The 24,496-nt window shown below is 36.8% G+C and overlaps 1 protein-coding gene across 1 annotated transcript; it reads left to right on the forward strand.

Moving 5' to 3' along the window:
* The first annotated feature begins 13,653 nt into the window (after positions 1-13,653).
* On the forward strand, positions 13,654-22,796 carry LOC125246248 (G-protein coupled receptor family C group 6 member A-like). The gene is made up of 6 exons (XM_048157174.1): positions 13,654-17,192; positions 18,890-19,151; positions 19,232-19,984; positions 20,066-20,290; positions 20,516-20,642; positions 21,260-22,796. Exons 1-6 carry the CDS (start codon positions 16,993-16,995, stop codon positions 22,522-22,524), a joined length of 2,832 nt encoding a protein of 943 aa, XP_048013131.1. The 5' UTR covers positions 13,654-16,992; the 3' UTR covers positions 22,525-22,796.
* Positions 22,797-24,496: the final 1,700 nt, after the last annotated feature.

Consider the following 24,496-nt stretch of genomic DNA (forward strand, 5'->3'; position numbering starts at 1 on the left):
CATCCTATTATACTAAGCACTCGCTGCAGTTCCTTTTATATTTGGATGGATTCTGATTGGAAGTCAAAGATTTTGTTGTCATCAGCTAGAAAATATAACTTTAGAAGTGATTTCAATAACATTGTTCATTTGTGTTGTTATCATAAGTTGTGTTGTGGATGTCTCTATTATCATAGAATTAGTATCATTATTAAAATTATACAGTTATAGTTATTATTATAGATTTCATCAGATTTCGTGTGAACAGGCCTTTTTGTTTCTGATTCTAATCCTGATCCTTTGATTAAGGGTGTGTTCACACTTGGCAGGTTTGGTTTGAATAAAATGAACTCTGGTGCGATTTTTCTGTTAGTGCGGATTATTTGAAAAAGTGTGAACGCTGCCATCAAGTGTGAATCAAACAAGCGGACCGCGGCCCACATTTTCATGGGAACACAACACGGACCAAAGATCTTCATTTATGTGAGTGATGGAGGCATTCCTGCTACTGTTTTGACTCCTTTAAACATTTTATAATCTCTTCATGAGTTCTCAGCCGGTAATCGTATGTATGCACAACAACGCTAGAAATTTCTGATGTCATTTCGAGCGAGAAATTACTACTGTAGTAATTAAATTATCACCAAAGCTCGCTCTGTTTTGCTGTAGATCATTAAACCATTACACTACCTCAGAAGTCTGTCAGAAATAATCTTTAATAAATGTGTATATAGATACATATATACATTTATGAACCTCTCTCTCTCTCTCTATCTATCTATCTATCTATCTATCTATCTATCTATCTATCTATCTATCTATCTATCTATATATCCAGTACAGTCCAAAAGTTTGGAACCACTAAGATTTTTAATGTTTTTAAAAGAAGTTTCGTCTGCTCACCAAGGCTACATTTATTTAATTAAAAATACAGTAAAAAACAGTAATATTGTGAAATATTATTACAATTTAAAATAACTGTGTACTATTTAAATATATTTGACAAAGTAATTTATTCCTGTGATGCAAAGCTGAATTTTCAGCATCGTTACTCCAGTCTTCAGTGTCACATGATCCTTCAGAAATCATTCTAATATGCTGATTTGCTGCTCAAGAAACATTTATGATTATTTTCAATGTTGAAAACAGTTGTGTACTTTTTTTCAGGATTCCTTGATGAATAGAAAGTTCAAAAGAACAGCATTTATCTGAAATACAAAGCTTCTGTAGCATTATACACTACCGTTCAAAAGTTTGGGGTCAGTAAGAATTTTTATTTTTATTTTTTTGAAAAGAAATTAAAGAAATGAATACTTTTATTGATGCATTAAATCAATCAAAAGTGGCAGTAAAGACATTTATAACGTTACAAAAGATTAGATTTCAGATAAACACTGTTCATTTGAACTTTCTATTCATCAAATAATCCTGAAAAAAAAATATTGTACACAAATATTTTGTACAATTGTACACATTAAATGTTTCTTGAGCAGCAGATCAGCATATTAGAATGATTTCTGAAGGATCATGTGACACTGAAGACTGGAGTAACGATGCTGAAAATTCAGCTTTGCCATCACAGGAATAAATTACTTTGTGAAATATATTCAAATAGAAAACAGTTATTTTATTGTAATTGTAATAATATTTCACAATATTACTGTTTTTACTGTATTTTTAATTAAATAAATGTAGCCTTGGTGAGCAGACAAAACTTCTTTTAAAAACATTAAAAATCTTAGTGGTTCCAAACTTATACTGTATATATATATATATATATATATATATATATATATATATATATAATATATATATATATATATATATATATATAGTCTGTGAGAGAGATGGTCGATCTAGGTAGAACTATTCACCCATAACTCTCCACCCAGTGCACATCAGGTGTGTGTACATAGGGCACTGATGCGCAATCCAGTGTTACTCTCATTATCCTCCCTCTGCAACAGCGGCCTGATTGTCATGGTTACGGTCATGGTTAAGGTCACCGATACGCCTGTCTGGGGCGTGGTGTAAATTAGAGGTTGTGGTTTTTATCCGGGGTCACCGTCCCGGGTCCCGACCCTCTGGTGGCCTATGGCCTTTTCTCACCTGTTTGTGATCGATGGATCTGGAAGGTTTGATTGATTGCCCCTCAAAAACGCCACAGGAGCAAACTAAGATGCTGCTTATCTGCACACGCTCATTGGACTTCTTGTGAGGTCACAGATGCCGGGTATGTGCAATTGTATGTGTCTCCAAATAATATATGTTGCCCGTCTGCATGCGGTGTGATTTCTAAATCAATTGCACGGCAGCCAATAGTAATTGATGTGGCTTTGAGTACTTGGAGGCAGTCCCACCGACAAGATCCCTCAAATTCAATTTGGAATCAGAGGGCAGAGAAGAGGTGAGCGACTCAATATCTCATTCATTTTAACAACACACAAACACACACGGATGCGCACACATCACAAATACCCCAGAAATAGACCCCCACCACCGCTACCCCACATAAAACCTCAGATCTGAAGAGCAGGACTTATTGAAGACCACTTGCCCAAAGTAAATCCCCCCATGCCCTACTCTCCACGCATGCCGGGTAATGACTTGGCTTGAGTTTTAATGTCTACCACTGCCCCTGGGAAGACAGCGTGCAGCGTTTTTTCTATTTATTTTTTTTTATCGTAAAGCTCACAAAACAGCCCTGGCATTCATCAGGGGCGCTAAATGTTAAATACTCACTGAAAATTTCCATCAACCTCCTGCTCCCTTCACTCCTCCTGCCTGTTAGGGAGTGAGGAGGAGAAGGAGAGAGCGTGATGGAGGAAACGCTTCAATGCTCGGAGTCGCAGTGCCCCCGAACTCTAACCCGTGATAGATTGGGTGCTCCTGCAGCGTGACAGACGAGCGATTGATGGAAGGAATGGCGGCTAGATGAAGGGAGAAGCAGAGAGAGAGAGTGTGAGTAGAAAACAGAAGGGAAGTGGATGCTTTCTATAATTGTTTACAGTAAATGTAAGATTATATTTTACCTGTATTGGCATAATAATGTATATAAATTATATACATTTAAAAATAATAACAAATGAAATGGTTGTTTTAAGATCACTGTCAGATATTAAAGTCCCCCTGTGGTGAAAATCAAGTTTTTAATGTTGTTTATATGTGGTGTTTTTTAATATGCTTTTAGACAAACCATGTGCAAATTCATAAGTCAACACCATTGCTGATTATTTTCTCTTTAAAGGTGCCGTAGAACGTGTTTTCAAAAGATGTAATATAAGTCTAAGGTGTCCCCTGAATGTGTCTGTGAAGTTTCAGCTCAAAATACCCAATAGATTTTTTTTAATTCATTTTTTTAACTGCCTATTTTGGGGAATCATTAAATATGCGCCGATTCAGGGTGCGGCCCCTTTAAATTCTCGTGCTCCCCGCCCCCCGAGCTCGCGACTGCCTTAAACAGCATAAACAAAGTTCACACAGCTAATATAACCCTCAAAATGGATCTTTACAAAGTGTTCGTCATGCAACATGTCTAATCGTGTAAGTACAGTGTTCATTTGGATGTTTACATTTGATTCTGAATGAGTTTGATAGTATGCTCCGTGGCTAAAGCTAACATTACACACTGTTGGAGAGATTTATAAAGAATGAAGTTGTTTATGAATTATACAGACTGCAAGTCTTGTCTCCGTGAATACAGTAAGAAACGATGGTAACTTTAACCACATTTAACAGTACATTAGCAACATGCTAACGAAACATTTAGAAAGACAATTTACAAATATCACTAAAAATATCATGATATCATGGATCATATCATTTATTATCACTCCATCTGCCATTTTTTGTTATTGTCCTTGCTTGCTTACCTAGTCTGATGATTCAGCTGTGCACATCCAGACGTCCTGCCCTTGTCTAATGCCTTGAACATGAGCTGGCATATGCAAATATTGGGGGCATGCATATTAATGCGACTGCTACGTAACAGTCGGTGTTATGTTGAGATTTGCCTGTTCTTCGGAGGTCTTTTAAACAAATGAGATTTATATAAGAAGGAGGAAACAATGCAGTTTGAGACTCACTGTATGTCATTTCCATGTACTGACCTCTTGTTATTCAACTGTGCCAAGGTAAATTCAATTTTTAATTCTAGGGCACCTTTAAAACTGCAGTGAAAAAAAAGACAGTCTCAAACCCGCGGTTTGAAATTGCTGGTGTCTGTGACGTCACACGCTCTGAAGTAAGGTAGTCTCAAAAGAAGCCAGGTTATCCCAATATTTTACTGCTGATATGAAAAATAAGGTAGTCAAGGAAAAGGCTAATCATATTAATTACCGTTATTTGTCCGACGTTGTTAAAAGCGATACCATTGTGCAGCGTTTACCTCAGTAAGTTGACCAAGTGGATCTCTGAGCTTATGCGAGTGAGTGGGGGCGGGGCTAATTAGCATATTCATAGATCTGCGTATACTAAATGAAGCAAGGGTGCAGAGTTACATTCAAGCTATTTTAAGGCACGAAGAAATATTTTTCACAGGAAAAAATGTTTAAATATGTCATTTTGCAAGATGACTTTTAAGGGATAAAAATATTGACTATACGGGGGAATATTCCAACTTCAAAACTCGTTGAATTACCACAGAAAATAATTTTGATTCATTTCTCAGTTTATAAAAATACAGTTTTACAGCAATGCACTTACTGTTATTTCAGAGTGCTAAAAAACAAAATTGTGCTGGTTACACTCTTAAAAATAAAGTTTATTTATTGGCATCAATAGTCCCATGAAGAACCCGTAACATTCATCATTTCTATTGCACAAAAGTCCTATATTGGAAAAAAGATCTTTAGATTGTTTAAATGTTCATCACACAAAGAAGAAAATGATTCTTTGAAGAACTGTTCACTGTTCATTCTTTGGGGAACCAAAAATCATTTGTAGCCTTTATTTAAGAATATGTTCCTGTGGCTGAACAGTCATGGGTTTGAAAATCCATGAACTGATAAAATATATAACTTAAATGTAGTCCATATCAAATATAAATATATAAAATATATAACCTACTGGCCACTTTATTATCAGCCAATCACATGGCAGCAACTCAGTGTAGACATAGTCAAGATGAAGTTGAAACTGAGCAACAGAATAGGGAAGAAAGGTGATTTAAGTGACTTAATTAGGAAGTTCTTAAGGCAAAAGGGGTCCAACCTGGTACTAGCAAGGTGAACCATAAAGTGGCTGGTGAGTGTATATAAATGTAAAAAGATAAGCTGTAAAGATCTTTAATTCGAGGCAGATGAACTTCTCATTATATGTTGCTGACAGAATTCCTGTGGGTATATTTTGCATAAGTTAACATACTTGCCCTTCATGGTTATAAGAAAAGCTGAAAGGTTTGCAGGGATGAGATGGTAAGTCTTATATAGTTTTACACTTTATTTACTGATTTTTGTTCAAGTTACAAATTGACGGACAAGTGAAAATAATTTTCTGTAGCAATAGACAGCATCTAAAGCTTGTTTTGAACCTAGAATACTACTGATATAATACTGAATATTCATGATCTAATCATTATTATTCAAAGAATTCCACAAAATATTTATGACAACAGTGCCGTTGGCTACCATGTGTTTTCAGAGCATAGAAATGGTTCTTCACTAATTTCATCTGAGATCTAATCTTATCAAAATTCTGGCAGTGCGACAGACCCGACTCGAGGTTTGTGTGTCTCTGTAATGGAATTTGTTTCACTGCACAGAGTTTAAGCACAGCTAGTGATTCAGTGCAGCAGGGCATCTGGGTCTCTCTCTCTCTCTCTCTCTCTTCCGCCCTCCACGGCACAAGCGTCATTTGTTGACTGGCAGGCAGAGTGCCAGGAGCAGCATCAGTAAAATGCTGCTGAATTATACAGCCTTTATGACTCACGCTATAAAGCAGCCGTTTAAGGGGAACATCGTCATTTAAAGCAAAGACATAGTGTTGCTGTTTAAAGCTTTTATTGTCCATAAAACAGACTCACAGTGATTGTCAGGGAAGGACCCTACACTAGGACAAGCATAAGAACTTAAAATGAATGTGAAACAGGTGTGTGTGCTTTCTTATAGGGTGTATGTTTTCAGGTGTATGTATGCTAAACACCAATTTGCAAGTTTAAATGTGTAAATATGTGTAAATATTCCTAAAATATATTTGTTTCATTATATATATATATATATATATATATATATATATATATATATATATATATATATATATATATATATATATATGGGTCATTGATTAATAAGTTTTTTAAAACTTTAACAAAAACATAATGGAGATATAATTATCTCCAAAAGTTGTCACCAAAAAAGTCATTCGGTTTAACCAAAATTTTGGTTTTACCGAATGACACTTTTGGTTATACTGAATGACGATATTTTCAAACAATGCTAACAGGCTGATATCTAGCCAGCTAGCAAAAGGGCAATCAAAGATTTCATATTTAGTACAAGTTTTTAAAATATTACAACATTTTCTATGTTTTATAGCGGTTGTACCGAATGACCTTATTTTTCGGGACATGCGTATACGCAAGTGAAAACGTGAATTTTTCAAATAGCTAATAGAGAGTTAGTTACTTTGCCTAACGACCATGTGGTCCTTTGCAGGTGTATGAATGATGTCACATCCTATCACGTGATATTGACCACATGACTTGATCCAATATGGTCCCTTTATATTGGTTACTCCGAATGACATCAATGAAATAATTTTTTTCCCGGACATTCTTTCTCATAACTAAGCAATGACTTCTACACATAATTTTAATACCATTTTGCACTATGTTAATATATGATGCCAGAATAAAATATATATATATGTATATGTATGTATAGTAGCCTACATAAATTAGTTATGCACATACATGTAACTACACGTACACTATATAGGCCACTCTCTCTATATATATTTGCGTATATAGTGATGATGTGTATGCATATATAACTAATTTCACACCAAAATTAAATGAATTAAGAAATTTTGTTTCAGAAAATGTTTTTTTCCCAATGTGACATTTTCATGAAAATTAATTTCTCCCCCAGATTTTCATCATTGTAATTAAAAAAAGAGACGATTATATATTATTAAAGTAAATTATTGATATCTCATCATAGTAGTATGTTGTACTGCTTTTATATTCATAATTAAAAAGACCATTTTTACTTTTTTTTTTTTTTTTTTACTATATCACTACTGTATACAAGTAGGCCTAATGATAATTTATTTCACCATAGTTGAGAATAATGGCAATTACAAAAAAACTCATTACGGTAATGAGAATTTGAAAGCATAATGTGCTTAATTGTCATTAATATAATGTCACATTGCAAAAAAATCATATAAACGTAATCATATCGACTTAATTATTAATTTTCCTAAAATATAATTTCTTAATTTTTTGACTTATGATTTTAGTTTCTTTCACCCATGTGTGTGTGTGTGTGCAGGTATTTGTTTGATGAATTGGTGGTTGCTTTTTCTTACTCTCTGTAAAGCTGTTTAAGAATCCAGTCACATTCTAGACCGGCAGTAAAAGAGCCCTCTCCCCCTCCTCCTCTCTCTCTCCTCCCTTCATCGTTTTCTCCTTCCCTGTAGCTTTTTCACACTCCTTTCTCTGTGTGCCCCCCTTTACCTCCCCCACCTCTCTCTCTCTCTCTTTCTCTCCGTGCAGCTGATAAACCCTCTCACTGCGTTTCCAGGTCTGCCACCCTCACATCAGCTAGACACTGATCTCTGCCAAGCTGTCAATCAAACACGGTACAGACGACTGATACGCAGGTGAGAGACAGACAGCGAGAGGGAGAGAGGAGGAGGAGGAAAGGGCTGCTAAGGTCTCTCTTGATTCCTCACCGTCTCTATGATACACTTTCTCTCCGTTTTATGACTCTCGCCCCTTCATCTTTCTCTTCGTTTCTTGTTTGCGTCTTTTGGTTTGTTTAGTTTCGTCTGCCTGTATAAACATACCTGCCTCGTCCTCACAGGTTTGACACGGCGGTGATTGACAGCCGCACTGAGGGGCGTTCAGTCAGCGCGAGGGTCTGAGAAAGAGAACGAGAGAGCGTACTGACAAACAGTACGGCGTTTTAAATGTCATTCTTCATATCTGTCCACTTCAGTGTGTGTGTTCAACCCGTATCACACTGCTGCAGCCTCAACACACACACATACGGCGACCGGAGACCAAAGCAAATCTACTTATTGTGAGCTCCTTTGTATTATTTCTTTTTCGTGCTTGACACACAGAAGGTGAATAATCTGGTGCAAGCGATGCGATAGCGACCAAACAAAAGAGAGATTCATTCAGCAAAACGCCAGTCATAATTTTCAGCAGACTGATATAACATGGTGGGCATAACACATAAAACCATTCTATTTGTCTTTTATCAATTTTGGGACAAATAGCATACACTTTAAAAACGTAAATGTGTCCCTTTCGTTAGAAGTTTTTGGGATAAATAAATTAAAGTCTGCATGAAATAGAAATTGTGATTGTATTTGCTTCCCTATTGTGAGTCAAACAGCTTCTTAAACAATACAAAATGTTTGGATGTTGGACCGTTGTTGAGTGCGACTTATTTTTGTAGGCTAACTCACAAGTTAGCATCACCCATTAGGATTTTTCCATTTGCTTTTGGGTTAGCCTAGTTGAAAATAAGGTGACCAAGTTTATGATTTTAAACATTTTGTTCGCCATGAAAATCTTCACAAATTATCTGAACTTTTATGAAATTTGAAGCCCAAATACAATCACCGGACGTAAAAAGCTAAACATAGGCTATAGAGGGTATGCATTGACGTCACTTTCCCGCCAGAACGCGCTCCCTCAGCTGGACTGAGTGGCAACAGAACCTGCTGCATGACTTTAATAGGGGAAACTGCGAAAACACGGGTAAAACAAACGATTAGCCTACACTAAAGGTTGGGCTCGAAGGTGTTCCTTATGACATGTCAAAGAAACCTATTCCATGGATATTGGCATGCAGCCAGGAATCGTGTTTCCTGACATTTATATGTGCCTGATTTCGACGCTGGGGAAACACATACCGTAAAGCAAATCTGCCTGTGAATATTTTATATAACTACAATATAGGTAGGTTTAAATCCGAGTGATCACTTATATCAATGTTATATATATCGTCATATCGTCCAGTCCTAAAACGTGTACAGTTTTTGTCAGTGTTTATTTAAAAACACCCAGTTATGCAGAATATAAGATGGTAAATATTTAATTGATGAGTTGTCAACACAATATATAACAATACAATATATAGGGTATGATTTTACCCCCAAAATCCAACATTTTGACACAAAATGATAACTGCAAAACATGTTTCTTTGGCTGGAGTCCAGCTGTTTCTATGAATTGCAGTGACCTATTTGCTTTTTTTTTCAGCAGTCTGTAAAAATATACCTCAGATTTTGTGTCAAATCTATTTGTACAGTCAGTCACAAAGCTCTTTACCATTTGGATGCGTTTTGTGTGTTTTTCGCGGCATTCACGCTGACCAATGCTGCCACTCAGTCTCTTGCCACTCAGTGGGTGTGACGTCATGTGCATACCCTCACAGTCACATGACATCAATGTCACCATCACTAAGCTTCTCTCAACTCTTTCAGTTTTTGTTTAAAGATTAAAGATTTGTTTAAACATTTTCCCTGAAAGTTCGAGTTATAATAGTTTGCAAGAGCTTGATTATAAACACAAGGAGGCTGTGAAAGTGGACTAATGAGTAAATGAGTTTAAGCCTACCTGTTTGGCTGATGAGGTTTAATGCCCCTGATGACCTCTGTAGTCCCATTAAGCCACTTGTTAGCAACTAAGTAAGCTTTAAAAAGATCACAAAGGTGAATTACTGGTGTATTTTATTTTGTATAAAACTTGAAAATATCTTGAGCTTGTGTTCACCACAGACCTTAACTCAGGTATTTAACCAAAAAAACCCATTCGCTGCGTCCGAATATGCCTACTTCCATACTATATACTATATAGTAGGTGAAAAACAGTATATGAGGCGAGTGGTATGTCTGAATTCATAGTAGGCAATTCATAAAACATTAGGCGAAAACTACCCAGATGACCTACTACCGGGATTATGAAGTGCGCATTTGATGGACACTGCCATGAGGCCAAGGGAGAGGATTTGTGAATTGAGGTGAAGCGACACAACTGGTCAGGTCACATGATAATGACAACAGATGTAGTGTGTCCAAATTTAATTCATACTGTACAGAACATGCTTTTTAACCGTAGTGAAGTTTGAAACCAAATGTAGTACCTACTATACAGTATGCGATTTGGGAAGCAACAATTGACTTCGGGATGATTCTGGGTTTTGGTCTACAAAATTACATTATCCCTGCTGCACTCTATTTCTGCCATCTCGTGGATTCTATCCCATCCAGTACATTTTTAGATTATTGCCAGGGAAACTGTTTGAAAACAGTAATTACCTGTGCTCAAATGTGCATAATATCTGCCCTAAATTGTATTCAAGGTTAGTGATCTTGAATAGCCTACTATTTAGGATGGATAGTATTCAAATTGCCAGCAATAATCTGGGGGGACGTCAATGTTTTTGATGAAAGAATATGAGGGCATTATGAATAAACATTAAAAATAGAATAGAATAGAATAGAATGTACTTTATTTTCCCATTACTGAGAAATTTGTCTTGGACATCATGACATGGCCAGTGCACAACACATTACATAAAATACAGTGTAAAAAACAAACAAACACACATTCCAATATATAAAAATGCAGCATCTCAATCTTGAATTTCTGTGCATGGAAGTGCATGGAAAAATTATTTATAATAACCAATGCAATATTTCATAAAAACAATAATTGTCAATTTCATGGTGACTTAGTAGTCAATGTAGACGTGTTCAATTTTTAATGCTTTAAATTAATACATTTATAACTTAAAAATAATGCAATTCTATTAAAAATATTTCTGTATTTCATAGTGGCTATTACAAAATGTTACCTTTTTTGCCCATTCCAGCTAGCCTAAACTAGCATCCAATGGCAGATGAGGGAGTGTTCGGGAAACTGTTTGAAAACAATAATTCTCTGTGTCCCATTTTGCATAATATCCACGATCTTGAATAGCCTATACTATTTAGGGTGGATAGTATGCAGGGATTATTTTTTGCAATTCTGTCTGTTTTGTTTTGGTATTTTGGAAATTACTTGTCACCTTTAGATGTTCCCACTTGTTATCAATTGATAGTGAAAAAATGTGTGACCGACCGTTGTGTTATACTGGTTGCATTGACACCTTGACTTTGTGTCTTGCTGAATAACAGTTGGAGACATAAGAGCCACCGTCATCTACATCTGAACAGCTGGAAACAGACAGGCTGAATGTTCACGGGGTCATGTTCAGTACAGCAATAGCATCACATTCAAATTGCACATAAAGCATAACTGAAACCCGAACACATGAGGCATCATTCTGTCTGTCTCGCCACAGCAGGGGCCAAAGAACTTCACCACACTAAATTCAGCTTTATTCAACCATCCATTATGTAATTACACTCACGCATACACACAGACACAAAGACTTGAGCAAATGATCATCTAATTGCTGCGGAGCGGTTAAGTGTATGTGTTGCTGTCCTTGTTGATTAGATTCTGTTTCAGTCTTTGCATCTGAATGTGATGTGTGAGGTGTTAGTGTGTTAGCGCATTAGCGAGGTGTCGGAACGAGGGGCCCATCAGCTCGTTAATGAGCAGAAACGCTAATCGTGTTTCACACTGACACAAACGCAATTAAAACATCTGTACCGCGGCGACCTGATCTTGCACGTCTTTCTCTCGTTTTCGTTAATGCTAATGTTTTGCAAACAGAGAGCGAGAAATTGCCAAGTGCCGCTGACTGTTATTATGACACCTGTCAGTCATATTGGCTTTAAAGTCTTCATTCAGAGTGGTGATGTCTCACTTTTCATAAGGACAAGAAGACAATAGCCAGTATGAAAGCTGCTGCCATGATGCCAAGGTGTTCAGAGTGATTGTCTTTGCTGAGTAGTAGCATTCTGGGTGTTTGCTAGGTGGTTCCTTGTGAAAAAGAAGTAGCCAACACTTTAGCAAAGTCATTTTCTGAGGTGGAAAAAGGCTGTTTTTGTAACATATGAAATATGATTTTCGAAGGACAAGTTGCTGTCTAATATAACACCCAGGTCTTTAACTGTATAGGATGGAGTAACATTACATCCTTCTAAATTCAAATTGGACTTTAAGAGATTATGTGTACAGGTTTTTGGTCCAAAACTCTGTCTTATCTGAATTTAACAGAAGAAAATTACAGGTCATCCAATATTTCATATCTTTAACACACTCTGCCAGCTTGGATAATTCGGAGATCTAATCTGGTCGTTTTGAAATATATAACTGAGTATCTTCGGCATAACGGTGGAAACTAATTCCATGTTTTCTTATAATATTACCGAGTGGCAGCATATATTGAAAATAACAGAGGGCCTAACATCGATCCTTGGGGCATTCCATAATTTACTGACGTTATCTTAGATTTTTCCCCGTTTAAGTAGACAAAATGGTGACTGTCTGATAGGTACGATCTAAACCACCTTAATGCCTGTACCTGAATACCATTGTAATTATGTAGTCAATCTAAGAGTGTATTACACACATATGTTTACAAACCTTTGTGTTAGATGCGATTCATCGTAATTGATAGATTTGACACGACTATAAAAATATACTTTAAAGGTGCCCTAGAATTTAAAATTGAATTTACCTCGGCGTAGTTAAATAATTAGAGTTCTGTACATGAAAATGACATACAGTGAGTCTCAAACACCATTGTTTCCTCCTTCTTATGTAAATTTGATTTGTGCAAAAGACCTCTGAAGAACAGGCGAATCTCAACATAAAACCGATTGTGACGCAACAGTCGGGATCATTAATATGTACGCCCCCAACTTTTGCATATGCCAGCTCATGTTCAAGGCATTAGACAAGCCAATATTAACGTCTGGAGCTGCACAGCAGAGTCAACAGACATTATGCAGGTAGGCTATTGTGAAAATGGCAGATGGATCGATAATAATTGTTCATGATCCATGATATCATGATTTATTTAGTGATATTTGTAAATTATCTTTCTAAATGTTTTGTTAGCATGTTGCTAATGTACTGTTAAATGTGGTTAAAGTTACCATTGTTTCTTACTGTATTCACGTGACCAGAGCCATGTCGTTATTTTAATTTTTAAACATTTGCAGTTTGTATAATTTATAAACGCATCTTCATTCTTTATAAATCTCTCCAACAGTGTGTAACTTTAGCTTTAGCCCCGTTAGCCGCAGCATACTATCAAACTCATTCAGAATCAAATGTAAACATCCAAATGAACACTGTACTTACACGATTAGACATGTTGCATGGCGAACACTTTGTAAAGATCCATTTTGAGGGTTATATTAGCTGTGTGAACTTTGTTTATACAATGTATAAACGAGCATTTAAAGGGGACACGCACTGAATCTGCGCATTTTTAATTATGCCCCAAAATAGGCAGTTAAAACATTGTATAATAAAAAAATCTATGGGGTATTTTGAGCTGAAACTTCACAGACACATTCTGGGGACACCTTAGACTTATATTACACCTTGTGAAATAGTGTTCTAGGGCACCTTTAAAGTAAAACTTTAAATTTTACAAATTGCTTGTCTTAAAAGTGCACTTAAATGTGTTAAGAAACACACTCAAGTGCTCTCTTTAAGTACACTTAAGTGTACTTTTTTCATTAATATTATATGATCTGTCAGTACAGTACACTACAAGTGCACATTTAATACAATTAAGTGCACTTCTTTTTCACAAGGGGTCTCTATGATATTCTAGTATGACATACATCACTATAGGTGTCCATTTTTCCTATTTGTCAAAGTTAGATTGTCTAGAAAAGAAACACATCTCTCTTCAAAAAGCCACACAATTTGAGATGTCATTCATGCCTTAAGTGCAAAATATTTTTTTTGGGATAGTGGTTTGTTTAAATCCCTAACTCTAAATATAAGCAATAGTGTTGCGTTGCATTAAAATAATAAGTATAATCAATACACAAGGATACATGATATGCATTTGTGGTCAAAAACACTCAGCATGCAGAAAAGGCCTTTAACCACCCTAAGAAAGGCTCTTGTCTCTGCAGGGGAGTGGGGTTTCTCATTTATTATGACAAATTAAAACCAGCGTTTAGATTATGATATTCTAAAGCTCAGAGCTCCGCTTCTACCTCCTTCTGGCTAGAAAAACCCACCCGCGCTGCATCTCTCTCTCCAACCCACCCACAGCCCTCCCTCGTCCTCTCTAAAATGATGCATGGATGGCCGGCCCGGTGTTGTCCTTGTGATGGATTGGAGCACTTTGGGGAAAATTTCAGTTCACGGCCACCCTTGAAGAGAAGCTTAAGTAAGACTCTCTTTAATATTGTAATGGAGAACACACAGAGAGAGAGAGAGAGAGAGAAGCACCCAAAATGAAACCCCTTTAGATGATCTAATGTATATGATATGATCACTTTGAGGTCACTTTGAGAGGAGGATACTCATGTTTTCTGTTTTCCAATGATTATATACAGGTAGATTCACTGTATCCAAGAAAGAGTTGCAGATTAGGTCCGTCACAGTGGGATTTCAGGTAATTTCTGTGGACAACGAGAAGTAATTATCATACTGAAGAGATATCAGACTACCTGCAGGTGTTTAATACACTTGAATGGCCCTAACACAGACACATAGACCCTGATATTATTAAACCACTTCATAAAGTAACCAGCGGCAATAAACAGTCCAGACGTCCATTCATAAATCTGTGCTCTTTAAAATATAAATATACAAAATAGCCTAATGTCCAGTTACGCTATCAAACGTCGTAGAAATTTGAATAGTGTAGAATTAAATGACAAACAAAAAGATTTGAAACCCACTACCATTGGCTCCAATATGATAATGAGGCTATAATGATATGATAATTGTATGGTAATCTGGGAAGGTTATTCAGAAGGGGAGGGGAGGTTTCTGACAGAGCAACTGTCAAAATGTCACACGTTATAAACATTAAAAATACTCACTGAAATACACATTTTGAAGGATAACACAGGATGAGATGGCTTGTGTAACTCATTTGAAACTCAAATAATGCAAGTAATAAAATGGTACATTGTGATAGATACAGTGATAGCCTACTTACAGACAGGATCAGAATCAAAAGCTTTAAATAGCAAACGTGCCAAGACTGGCATAAAATGGCAAATATACAGGACATAAGAAGACTTCATTGTCGAGGAATAATAAATATAGAGTTCTTCGCAGTTTTATGGGATGAGGGCTGAAAAAATATAAGTGCAGCGCTGCTCTCTAGTGGTGAGTAATAGTAATAGCGTCGACATCTACTCCAATAGTTGAAGTTTTTTTTTTCCCACAGAATTTTTTTTTTGTTTTGTTTGAGAGAAATATGAGAAACGTGATGTTCAAGGTAAATATCCCTTATTTTTTACTGTCCATAATTTGCAAACAAACTGTATTTTTTTTTATCAATTATGCATAAAGTTTAAACATATAGGCTATAATTTAACTGTGATAAAGAAAGTTATGGAATTAGCTTTAAAATTAGGGAGCCGGCCATTTTATTATTATTATTATTATTTTAAAATATCAGTACATTTTCATCCCCAGCAAGAAACATGACTGCTTGATCACCCCCCGCCCCAATTCATTCACCAGGCATTAGCAGGCATAACAAAAAGCCCATCATGTATGAAAAAGTGTCCCTACCTAAATGCATAACATTAATTCACTCGTGTTTCTCCTAAATGCTGTGCACTCCGATCATAGCAGTAGGGTACATAATGATGATAATGATAATGCACTTATTTGTAATACTGATGTACCACTTTCCAGTTGTGTAATTTATTTCCTTTATTAAATAGGTCAGAGAAAACCTTCTGAACTGATCTTCCTCCTTCCGTTGAATCCTTGCCAGCTGTTCTAACTAAAAAAAATGGATTGTTCAAATGAAGTGGTACAATTAAATGCAAATAGCAGGTTTTAAACAGAAGCTGTGGTGGTTTATGTTGACCTGTTTTGTTTTAATGTCCGATATTGTGACATTGTGGTTTTGTTGCAGCTCTACGGTGACGGTCAGTTGATGCGATTACAGTCTGAGGTCATTGTGTGTGCATGTGTTTGTTTATTATATACATCAATGGTTGGTTTCACAGACGAACCTATAGTCCCAGATTAAAATGCATGTTTGAGCTGTTTTAACTGAAAACAACTATCTTATAATATGTCAGTGCCATTGTTTTGTCTCACACCAGTAATGTTTTTTTCTAAGGCACATTTATAAAAGCTACATAAATGTCCTAATTGGACTAAAGCCTAATCCTGGCTTAATCTAAGCCTTGTCTGTGAAACCGGGCCCAAATCAATTGCTGTTTTTCAGAATAAGACATATTTCTATAGCAACTTTCAAACTAACATTTAGCACTAGACAACAACAATGCACATTAATAAAATAAACAGTACAGGTGTACAGGCACTAAACAACATCTAGATTATTCTATGCATAACCTGCATAATCAGTTATGTAAAGGTGAATTATTATGCAATGCGTTTGGAAGTTTTTACATACTTGGATTCAGTTGTGCATTGTGGTTTAATAAAGATTTCTCGGTTTGATAAGAGTTTTTTATATTTTATGCAAATCTTCTGTCTGGATATGTTGTTTCCTCATGCCAGGTATGTAGGTAAATTGAACCTTTTTTTAAGGTGTAGATGTGGGCAGGAATAAGACAGGAGGAAACAAAGAAAGACTATTTTAGAAACATCCTCACCTCAATCTCAGACCAATCATCCGAGAGGACAGGTGAGGATAGAGAGGGAGAGTTGAGGACTGTAAAAACTGAAGAAGGGCGAGACACACAAGAGAGATGAAGATGTATAACAGTAAGATTTGGCTAGGCTTTATTTTCATGTTGGGAAGTTTGGGGGGTTGTGACTGTAGCCCAGTTTCAGGCTCACTGAAAGCCGAAAAGTTAGGGGACATCATGCTCGGAGGACTCTTTCCTGTTCACCAAAGCTTCGAGATCGTTAATACGTCAAGCAGTCCAATTCAACATGTCTGCAACAAGTGAGTCCATGCATCACAATACATCATACAGATTACATTAATTATTTCAAAGAGTGAGAAAATTCAAACTTGCATGATATTATGCTATTATACACACTACTGTTCAAAAGTTTAAAATGGCTCTTATGCTCACCAAGGCTGCATTTATTTGATTTTCAATTTATATTATACTCTAAGATATGGTATTTTATTTTACTTTTTTGATTGTTTTTTCTTAAAGGATTAGTTCACTTCAGAATTAAAATTTCATGAAATTTACTCACCCCCATGTCATCCAAGATGTTAATGTCTTTCGAAAAGAAATTAAGGTTTTTCAGGAAAATATTCCAGGATTTTTCTCCATATAGTGGACTTTACTGGGGTTCAATGGGTTGAAGGTCCAAATTGCAGTTTTAATGCAGCTTCAAATGGCTCTACAGGAATAATAAATATGGATTATGGATCCCAGCCGAGGAATAAGTGGCTTATCTAGAAAAACGATCAGTAATTTTCAAAAAAAAAACCTTTTTAACCACAAATGCTCGTCTTGCACTAGCTCTGCGATCCGCCATGCTTTACATTGTCACGTTGGAAAGCTCACGCGTGACGTAGGCAGAAGTACAGGGCGAAAAACTCCATCTCATTTTCTCCTCCAGCTTAAAAATCATCCAACATTGTTGTTTTACCTTTTTTTGTAAAGGGCGTTTGGCTTAGTCTTTGCATGTTCGCTTTGTAAACACTTGCTCAGTACTTCCGTCTGTGCATCGCAGAGCAGCGCAAGACAAGCTTTTGTAGTTAAAAAGTGTATAAATGACCGATCATTTCGCTAGACAAGACACTTATTCTTCGACTGGGATTGTGTAGAGCCCTTTGAAGCTGCACTGAAACCTCAGTATGGACCTTCAGCCTGTTGTACTCCAGTGAGTCCTCTATATGGAGAAAAAAAACTTGAAATATTTTCCTCAAAAACCTTTATTTCTTTTCGACTGAAGAAAGAAAGACATAAACATCTTGGATGACATGGGGGTGAGTAAATACACTGCAAAAAAATGCAGTTCTTAGAGTTTTTGTCTTGTTTCTAGTCAAAATATCTTAAAGTTCTTGAATCAAGAAGCATTTTCTTGACAAATAAAAAATATTTTCTTGTTTTTAGGAAAAATAAGTCAAAATTAAGTGAGTTTTTCCTTAAAACAAGCTAAATAATCTGCCAATGGGGTAAGCAAAATAATCTTATTTCAAACTAAAAATAAGATATATAATCTTGTTTTCAGTTTGGATTAAGATTATTTTGCTTACCCCATTGGCAGATTATTTTGCTTGTTTTAAGGAAAAACTCACTTAATTTTGACTTATTTTTCCTAAAAACAAGAAAATATTTTTTACTTGTCAAGAAAATGCTTCTTGATCTAAGAATTTTTAGATATTTGGACTGGAAACAAGACAAAAATTCTAAGTAAGAACTGCATTTTTTGCAGTGTAATCATGAAATTGTAATTCTGAAGTGAACTAATCCTTTAAAACTGTCCAAAAAGGATGAGATCAGTTGCTATTTTAATGGCTACCAAAAAGTTTAAAATTTTACATTTTTGGTTCAATCAATCAATCAATCAATCAATCAATCAATCAATCAATCAATCAATCAATCAATCAATCAATCAATCATACCAGCGGTGTCATCCAGAAACTGCATTCTGACCCCTTCTTGTTCTTTCTGACAGTTTCACTGTAACCAGGTTGGTTCAATCCCTGATGATGATTGAAGCGGTGGAGGCCATCAATAACTCCTCCATGCTGAATCTCACATTTGGCTACAAGATCCTAGACACATGCTCTGATGTGACCACTGCACTGGAACACACTAGTGTCTTCATGGACAGAAGTTCTTGTGGCGGTTCAATGTATCAGGCTGTAATAGGAGAGTTCCATTCAGAGGTTTCAATCGCAGTGGCACAGTTTCTCACTATGGGGTTTATGCCACAGGTAGCTATGTTTTATTTAATTGTGTTGCAGAATGCCATATTTTGAAACATTTTTCATCAATGTGCTTATTATGATCACAGATCAGTTATGGTTCAACAGCTGGGGTTTTGAGCGATAAAACACGTTTTCCGACATTCAAGAGGACTGTGCCGGAAGATGACCACCAGGCTCAAGCAATCACCAAAATTCTGCGCTACCACAACTGGACCTGGATTGGCTTAATAATCACAGATGGAGATTATGGACGATATGCCGCAGATCGTCTTTTGGTGCGCGCCAAAGAGCAGAACATTTTTGTGTCATTCCAAGTCGTGTTACCTGATTTTCATGACCAGGGAAACTTAGATTTAAAACTCAATGAAGCTATCAAACAAATCGAGAGCAAACCAAGGGTTAATGTCATTGTGTCCTTTGCCAAACCTCACCACATGTCTTCTTTGTTTGAGAAACTCACTCCCAATGCCTCTGGACGTTTATGGATCGCTGGTGATAGTTGGGCTACGTCAGTCGAAGTGCTAAAAAACCGTCACCTAAATGAGGTTGGAAAAATTATTGGAATAACCCTTTTTTCAAATGACACCTCTCACTTCATAAGGTACCTGGATAATCTAGATCTAAACCCTGAATCACATCCAAACAACACCATCCTGCAGCACTTCCTAAGAGCAGAGTCAAATAAAAGCCATGAAGAAATAAGACAAACCCTGAAGAATGCTATATACCCTTCTTCAGTGTTTAGCATAGGAATGGCTTTGAAGTCTATTGCTAATGCTGTTAAAGACATCTGTTTCCGAAAAACCTGCCTTAGAGGCTTTGATATCCACCACACTGAGGTAAGTAATCACCTCTGTTATTCTCTGTAAAAATCAAATATCAAATATTAAAAATCTTAAATATATTGTCCTCTTTTCCAGCTACATGATGCCTTGGCAAAGACTAGATTTAATGATGTGTATAATTTCACCAAATATGGAGACTTGGATACCGGCTATGATATAATCATTTGGGAAGCAGCACAAGAAGATACCACAAAATGTTTCAAACATGCGACACTGAAGCCTGTGGCAAGCTACATGATCAAAGATAAAGACTTTTATTTCCTGAATGACACATGCAGAAATCAGGTGGAAAACATCACAGTAAGTGTCTGATACCACATGCTAAAGAAAGAAGTTAGAAAGCATTAAAATCTGATTAATTAAAGGAATAGTTTACCAAAAAAACTTTCAGGATTGTCATGACATGAGAGAGTAAATGTAAAACTATCCCTTTACAACTAATACATTTCACAAATATATTGTTTAATGTGAAATATTTTCAATCTTTTTAATGGTATTAATCTGTCTTGTGTTTTTTCCCCCCAGAGAAATGTGATTTCGCAGTGCTCTGACAGTTGTCTCCCTGGATTTAAACGGGCCTTTATTGACGGCAAACCCACCTGTTGCTATATTTGTGAGGGGTGTCCTGCAAACACTTTTTCAAACCAAACAGGTATGTATTCATTCAATGCATGGGGTTTTAAAAGTGCAGTGAGAAATAATAATTTTGGAGTAGTCTGTCCCTTTAATTTTGTATATGCTTTACTGGCAAGGTCAAAATATTCATTTAGAAAGTCAACTCAAATCAACTCATAGATCTTTTAACTAAAGGGATAGTTCACTCAAAAATGAAATTTCTGTCATTAATTACTCACCCCTTCATGTAAGACCTTCATTCATCTTCGGAACACAAATTACGATATTTTTGATGAAATCCAAGAGGTTTTTTTTTTATCCTCAATAGTAAGCATTACCACATTCAAGGTCCAGAAAAGTTAGTGAAATAGTCCATGTGACTACAGTGGTCACGTCGACTATTTTAACAATGTTTTTACTACTTTTCTGGACCTTGAATGTGGTTTTATCATTGCTTTCTACTGAGGATAAAAACCTCCTGGATTTCATCAAAAATATCTTAATTTGTGTTCTGAAGACGAATGAAGGTCTTGCGGGTGTGGAATGACACGAGGGTGAGTAATTAATGACAGAAGTTTCATTTTTGGGTGAACTAACCCTGAAGCAGTATAATGAATATATGTTTAATGGATTCTACTTTTTGTTCCTCTCCAGATGCAAATGAATGTCACAAATGTCCAGACAAATTCTGGTCTAATCCAAACTCAACCTCCTGCTCTCCCCAAAAGTCAATTTTCCTATCCTGGAAAGATCATTACTGTATCACTATTGTGGTGTTTGCTTCTCTTGGTCTCCTTTTGACATTGATTGTGATGCTTGTATTCCTGGTCAAATGGACCACCCCGGTGGTCCGCGCAGCAGGTGGTCCCATCTCCATCCTGATCTTGCTGTCCCTCCTTGGGACATTCACCAGTGCGATCTTGTTTGGTGGAAAACCCACAGACATACAGTGTAAAACCGGGCAGGTTCTTTTCGGCCTGAGCTTCACCCTGTGTGTCTCCTGCATCCTGGTCAGGTGCTTTAAGATTCTGGTGGTCTTCAATAACTTCAATGACTTCAATGATTCAGCTGTAAAACGGGTAATGAAAAAGTTTTTCTTGCCCTACTGGATCATTGCCATTTGTATGCTTTTCCAGGGCATCATCTGTGGCCTGTGGTTGTGGAAGAGTCCACCCAATGTTTCTGAGGTCTCAACACAGTCTGAACTCATCATCCAGTGCGCTGAGGGAGATGTACTATTCTTTGGACTCATGCTGGCCCTCATCGGCCTTCTGGCAGTGGTGTGTTTTGGGTTTGCCTTCCTAGGGCGGAAGCTTCCTGAATGTTACAATGAAGAGAAGTGCATCAGCATCAGCATGCTCATCTACATTATCAGTTGGGTGGTGTTTGTACCCATCTATGTGAACCAGAAGGAGACAGTTAGGTACAAATCTGCCATTCAGATGGTGGTGATGCTCTTCTCCACATACGGGATTCTCATCTGCCACTTCATGCCCAAATGTTACATCATTCTGTTTAAAAGGCAGCACAACACTAAAGAAGCTTTCAAAAGAGGCATTCAGGAGTTCACCAGACGCTTCCGTAAACGGCACAGAGATGGACTCAGTCGCCCAGAGAGCGCATTGACTGTCGACTCTGGAATAGAAAACATAATAAATGGGTCGTTCTCAAATCCTTACCCAACAGGCACTATTTCCTCATTCCACCTCTCCATAGAAAATCTGCCACATGCGATGAGTATCACTGCAGATTCCTTATATGGATCCTCACTGTATTTTGGCTCTTCAGAGGAGATGAACAAGGAAAACCAGAACAGACAGACTTTAAGCGGCTCCCAGAAACTCATGTTACGAATCAAGAAAAATCGTCCGGAGCTCAAGAGAACCTCAAGCGCTCCCATGATAATGGGGAATTTTTAACCAGTAAATAATGGTTTGTCACAACATTTATGATTTTGCCATGATGCTCTCATTTAATCATGCTGAGAAAACACTCATTCTCTTGTCAGTGAAATCCTGTTTAATCAATCAATTATACAAGTAAAGCATCCGTATCATTTTTGTGATTGACACACTTTCTGTGATTGTTTCTAATGTTCTTTATTTTTAATGTTTATCAGTATGGTATAATTTGAATATCAATGCATATTTTATGTATCACTTGTTCTGTCAAACTCAGTTAAAACAATAAAGATTTTAATGAACAAATAAGTTTTGCTGTGGTGGGTCTATAACCAGCATATGTTGTCTTTTGGGTGCTGGTATGATTCCAGCAAGACCACAAAAAAACATGTGTATGTGTTACACATCATGTTTCTTAATGTGTGTTCATAGTTAAAGACCAAGACAATTTTTCAAATTAATTTGTATAAATTATTTAATAAATAATTTTTTGGTTACATAAATCCTCACTGTTAAACAAACAATGCTCAGTTTCATTTAGTCCCAATCTATATAGAGTAACACTGAAGCAGTGTTGCAGTTAGTAAAATAAAGTAGATTCATTCTACAAGTGATGATTGAGCATTAGTGATGAACACCTGCTGTTAACAAGCAGAATCACTGAAGATAAGAGGAACAATAGAAAAAAAAAATAGCAGAAACACAACAACTACAACTGACGTACAGCCACATAACCTTAGTTGAAATCAACTGCAAATAAAGTCATCCATTCATCCACTCTCCAAACCACTTATCAACTGCAGGGTTGTGGGGATGCTGAAGCCTATTAAAAAACAATACTGTATAAAAATTGTAAAGACATATTATACTTTAAAAAAGTGGAGAACACAACTATAATTTCAAATGTTTGCTTTTTCACGCTCATTTTAGGGCACTTGATTTTAGCGCTGCAGATGCAAGACTATAATTAGACACATTTTGCAAACATCACAAACATCTCAATCAAAGCCACTTCTCCAGGAAGAAACCTAACGACACCAAAACCTCTCTGGAACTCCTCTCGCCACATGACAAATAATAAAGCTTATATACCTATCTATTGATGTTTTGTTTACTCTTCCTCTTGTGGGTTCGTGTTGTCTGACATACCAGAAATCCTTAAAACACTAACACTGTCATGCCAATAAGGAACAAAATATCTTCCTCCTCTTTGATACTTTGATGGTAAACTGCTTCTGTAAGTTTGGCTTTCCTGGATGAAGTGCCTTTCATTTTTGATCTTGACATTAGTGAATCATGCTATCAAGGAAATTTGATCTTCTCAATCAAGCATTTTGTGGGTAGAAAGCACAGAGACACCAAAAATACACCATTAGTCCACAAAAGTGTTCATGGGGAAACGTGTAGGAACAATGGGTGCAGAAAAAGCAATAATCTCCAGTCTGAGTTGTAAGTGGAATGTATACAGCAAAGAAAGAAGATTAATGCTCTATTTAGTGTGTTTACAGTAGCCTAACCAAGCGAAACATCTGAGGTTGTGTGTATGTGCTTTTCTGTGTGTGTGTGTGTATGTGTAGACTTTGACTGTTCATTTGCCACTCATGCTAGTATCTTGACTACGCTGATTAAAGGCAGTATTCCTCAGCTGTCAGGCTGACTGAAAACAATCAAAGCCTCCATACCCCCAATCACCACAGCTCTCTCCCCGAGCGCCGCCGCCGCAATCAGCTGCTGATTAGGGAACCTGTCGCCCTTCTCCAGCCTGCAGCGGGGGTTAATGTGTGCGTCAGATGGTGTCGCAGAGGGCCACGCAGAGGGGAATGAGAACGTGAGCTGGATGATATTGGACGGATATAGCCGCCCTGTCAATCACTTGGGATTCACTGTAAAGGCTCAAAGACTCTCTTCATCTCTCTCTTTTCCCCCTCCAGGGCTGGGATAATCTATTTAAGCCAAATGTGTGGATGCACCAATGAAATCAGACACTTTT

Source organism: Megalobrama amblycephala, linkage group LG14 (assembly GCF_018812025.1).
Source record: "Megalobrama amblycephala isolate DHTTF-2021 linkage group LG14, ASM1881202v1, whole genome shotgun sequence".
Taxonomy (NCBI): Eukaryota; Metazoa; Chordata; class Actinopteri; order Cypriniformes; family Xenocyprididae; genus Megalobrama; species Megalobrama amblycephala.